Here is a 3,196-nt window from a genome sequence, read left to right on the forward strand (position 1 = left end):
AAAAGCGGAAGAAACGGGTACAAACGATTCTAAAGAATGGGGAAAAACCAAATTTCAAAAATCTCAATGTCAGGTGCAGACTATTTTTTTAACTTTTTTTTAATTATTAATCGATGAAGGTACAAACGAAACCATTGGTGGCACGATCAAGTACAAACGAGATACTATAATTTTCTATATAAAAAAATTCATTTCTGAAAAATCGGGTGGCTGATTCACATAGCTTCCTTGTTAGTGGTCGGAATAATGAAGACGTACGTTGAAAACCGCGCAAGTTTCTTACGCAATATCGAAAGTCTCTAGAATCTAGAACTCTTGAATAACTTCGGTGACTATTGTATTATTGTGCGGCAATGCCCTTGAATCTTATCCCCCAAAAAACTTGCGAAGCAAAATGTCAATGCCTGTTACTTCATGCCTGCTCAACTATGCATTTCACGAACACTGTTATTTTTGCATCGATGAAATCAATTTGATACGCCTGGAGAGCAAGCATCGAAGCAAAACTCGAGACTAAATATTCACCGCACTCTGTTTGCGGCCAATTACAGATTGTACAAACGTTTCTCTGGTACTATTTCTCTGGTGGAAGGGTGTCCATATTCGTTAGCCTAAACACCACGCCGACTCCACCGCTAACAATAACAGAATAATTCCCATTTTTCAGCTTCTTTCACATTTAAATTTTCTTGAAATCCACCGAATTCCGTAGTCTGGTAATTACCAACTAATCTAGAGGCGTTCATTAAAATTTTACACAATAATTATACTTCTTCAAACATTCCATTAGTATTTAGTTGTCCCCGAGATCGGTTGATAAAAAGCCGAGGTTCACAAAGTGCCATCGAGTACACGACGTAAAAATTGTTCGCATCTGTTGAAATCCGTTAATTAGTTTCGCACGCGGAACAATAGTTCCCTCTTTCTCATATTATTCCCACAGGAGATTTCACTAATGTCGAATGGAATTATTCTATTGCGATACGCAGGCGAAAGTATACTCGTTCGTGGCAGAATATTAATATCAATTGTTGGATTCAGATAATCTGGCAAATTTACAATCGTAATGGTAAATCGAAGTTTGTCGTGGAAGTCAAGGTTGCGAATGAAAACGAAAAGAGTCCCGTGCTTGATTCAATAATAATTACGCGTGGTTCGCTTTTAAATTTAGTGTCGAAGTTGTATGGCAGGTTGAGTAGGTCAATTTTTGTTATTCTGTTCAAACCGTGAGCGTATCTTTATATATTTTGTGTTTGATCCTTTTTTAATTACTTAATATTTTTAACTTCGTATCGTTGACTCCTGGCTTCTACTTCACTACTTGGCTACTACTTTTTTGGAAATATCTCCAGAAATATACAGATTCAAAGAAAACCGATAGAAACGATTTCGTAGGAAATTAAATTCTCTACGAGAAATGTTCTGTGCATTTCCTTCGAGAAATTTGTATTTATGAAGATATTTCGAAAGAACTGTAGTAGACCCTATCTAGCGAGCATTTTAATCCACTGTAATAATGAAAATCAGTATAGCTTTGCTAACGTGATACCTGTGTTAAGATTATACTGTTATAAACCCTGAAATTGCAAAACTTCTGAGCTTTGTTTAAACTCTAACGCGTAAATAAAAATACCACCTATTCTGACAGAAAAGTAACAGTCTGCATATTTGTATAAATTGAAACGCGAAAGTGAACCCAGTTGTCCAGGAAGCGAGTTTCTAATACAAATGCACCGCCCGTACGCACCAGTTTATCCGTCGAATGAAGGAAAGTCGTGGCTGCATGCGCCTAATTTTAAGTAGTATAACACACCGGCGCAGCCCGGTGCAATGTCCTTTCAGGAGGAATTGAAGGATTACGTTTGCAGATTACTTTATTTGTGTACACCGATTTAATGGGAGAACTGTTTACTAATAACAGTAATTGGAGCAATTAAATGAAATTACGATAAATAATTGTTGACATAATTGTTGAAAGTATACAAAGCATGGATTTTTGTTTTTAACAGTTTGTATGATTGTTGTAGTAATAACTGAAACAATCAAATCAATTTCGACAAATAATTCCCCTCAGCAATATTAACAAAGCTAATTCTTGTAAACTTCTTCTTTCCATAAAAACTAACTAACTATTAATTTTTCTCATTGACTCGTGCCAACATAAAATACATTCATATTTTTAAAGATAATCTTAAATCAGCTGCTAATGATACTTTAACAAAATACAAAATTCATAAACCACTTATTTAAAATTTATACACAAAATGCTCCTATAATCTTAAATCACCTGTTAAAAAATACTTTCACAAAATACTTGAAACGTATTTATATGTACCACTTGCGCAAAGTTATAAAGAATTAACTAACACCCAAAATTGTCAACCAATCCTACATTAAATTCACAATGTACCAATCTACCAAATCCGTATCGTTTCCTATACATCCCACAAAATATTGAAAATTTATGAACCGCTTACTCCAAATTGATTTAAAAAGAAATAAATTAACATATAAAGTTGACAATCAATTCTATATTAAATTCTCAATCTACAAATCTATATAATTTCTTAGAATCTAAAATCAACAGCTAATAATCCTCCCACAAAATGCTAAAAATTTATAAACCATTAACTCGAAATTTATCAACGAAAAATAAACTAGCACCCAAAATTCCTAACCAACCCTATATAAAACCATCGATTTACCAATCAATCGAATCTACATCGTGTTTAACGCTCCCAACCTGGTTTTTTCCCTAGACATTCAGAATCTAGAACACTTCCTTTAACGACCAATGCTTTTATCACACACGATTTAACACATGCGCACGTTCATCAAAATTTTTCGAACGAATTGTTTCACAGTAACGTTAATCACAATTCGAAGGGGGTGGTACCCCTCGAAGATTAAATTCGTCCTTGTTCGATGAAATTGGCGATGTAGTGCACTCACCTGCGAAGATAAGCAGCCACATGATGAACAAATGAGTGACGAGGCGACGAGTGAATGTTCGGTGGAAGTGAATTTCTGGTGGCTTTATAGACCTGGGGGAAAGGCCGCGCCCGCGCCCGCAAGGACCAGGTGGGGTTGCTAACCAATTTTCCAACTGTTTCCAACTAACCATCGCTCATACGTAAAATACTCACAACAACACCTTAATCTCTACTTACTCCCTAAATATTCCATTTGTATTATT

General features: G+C 35.3%; 1 protein-coding gene across 1 annotated transcript in view; it reads right to left on the reverse strand.

Annotated features, from left to right (window-relative positions):
- The window catches only part of LOC128888733 (uncharacterized), a 17,914-nt gene that overhangs the window by 14,163 nt on the left and 555 nt on the right, over window positions 1-3,196 (reverse strand). The window contains exon 2 of the mRNA XM_054145833.1: window positions 2,953-3,154. Coding sequence (XP_054001808.1) covers window positions 2,953-3,124 — 172 coding nt within the window. The 5' untranslated portion in view covers window positions 3,125-3,154. The remainder of the gene's footprint in view (window positions 1-2,952; window positions 3,155-3,196) is intronic.

This window comes from Hylaeus anthracinus, unplaced genomic scaffold (assembly GCF_026225885.1).
Source record: "Hylaeus anthracinus isolate JK02 unplaced genomic scaffold, UHH_iyHylAnth1.0_haploid 11994, whole genome shotgun sequence".
NCBI classification, from domain to species: domain Eukaryota; kingdom Metazoa; phylum Arthropoda; class Insecta; order Hymenoptera; family Colletidae; genus Hylaeus; species Hylaeus anthracinus.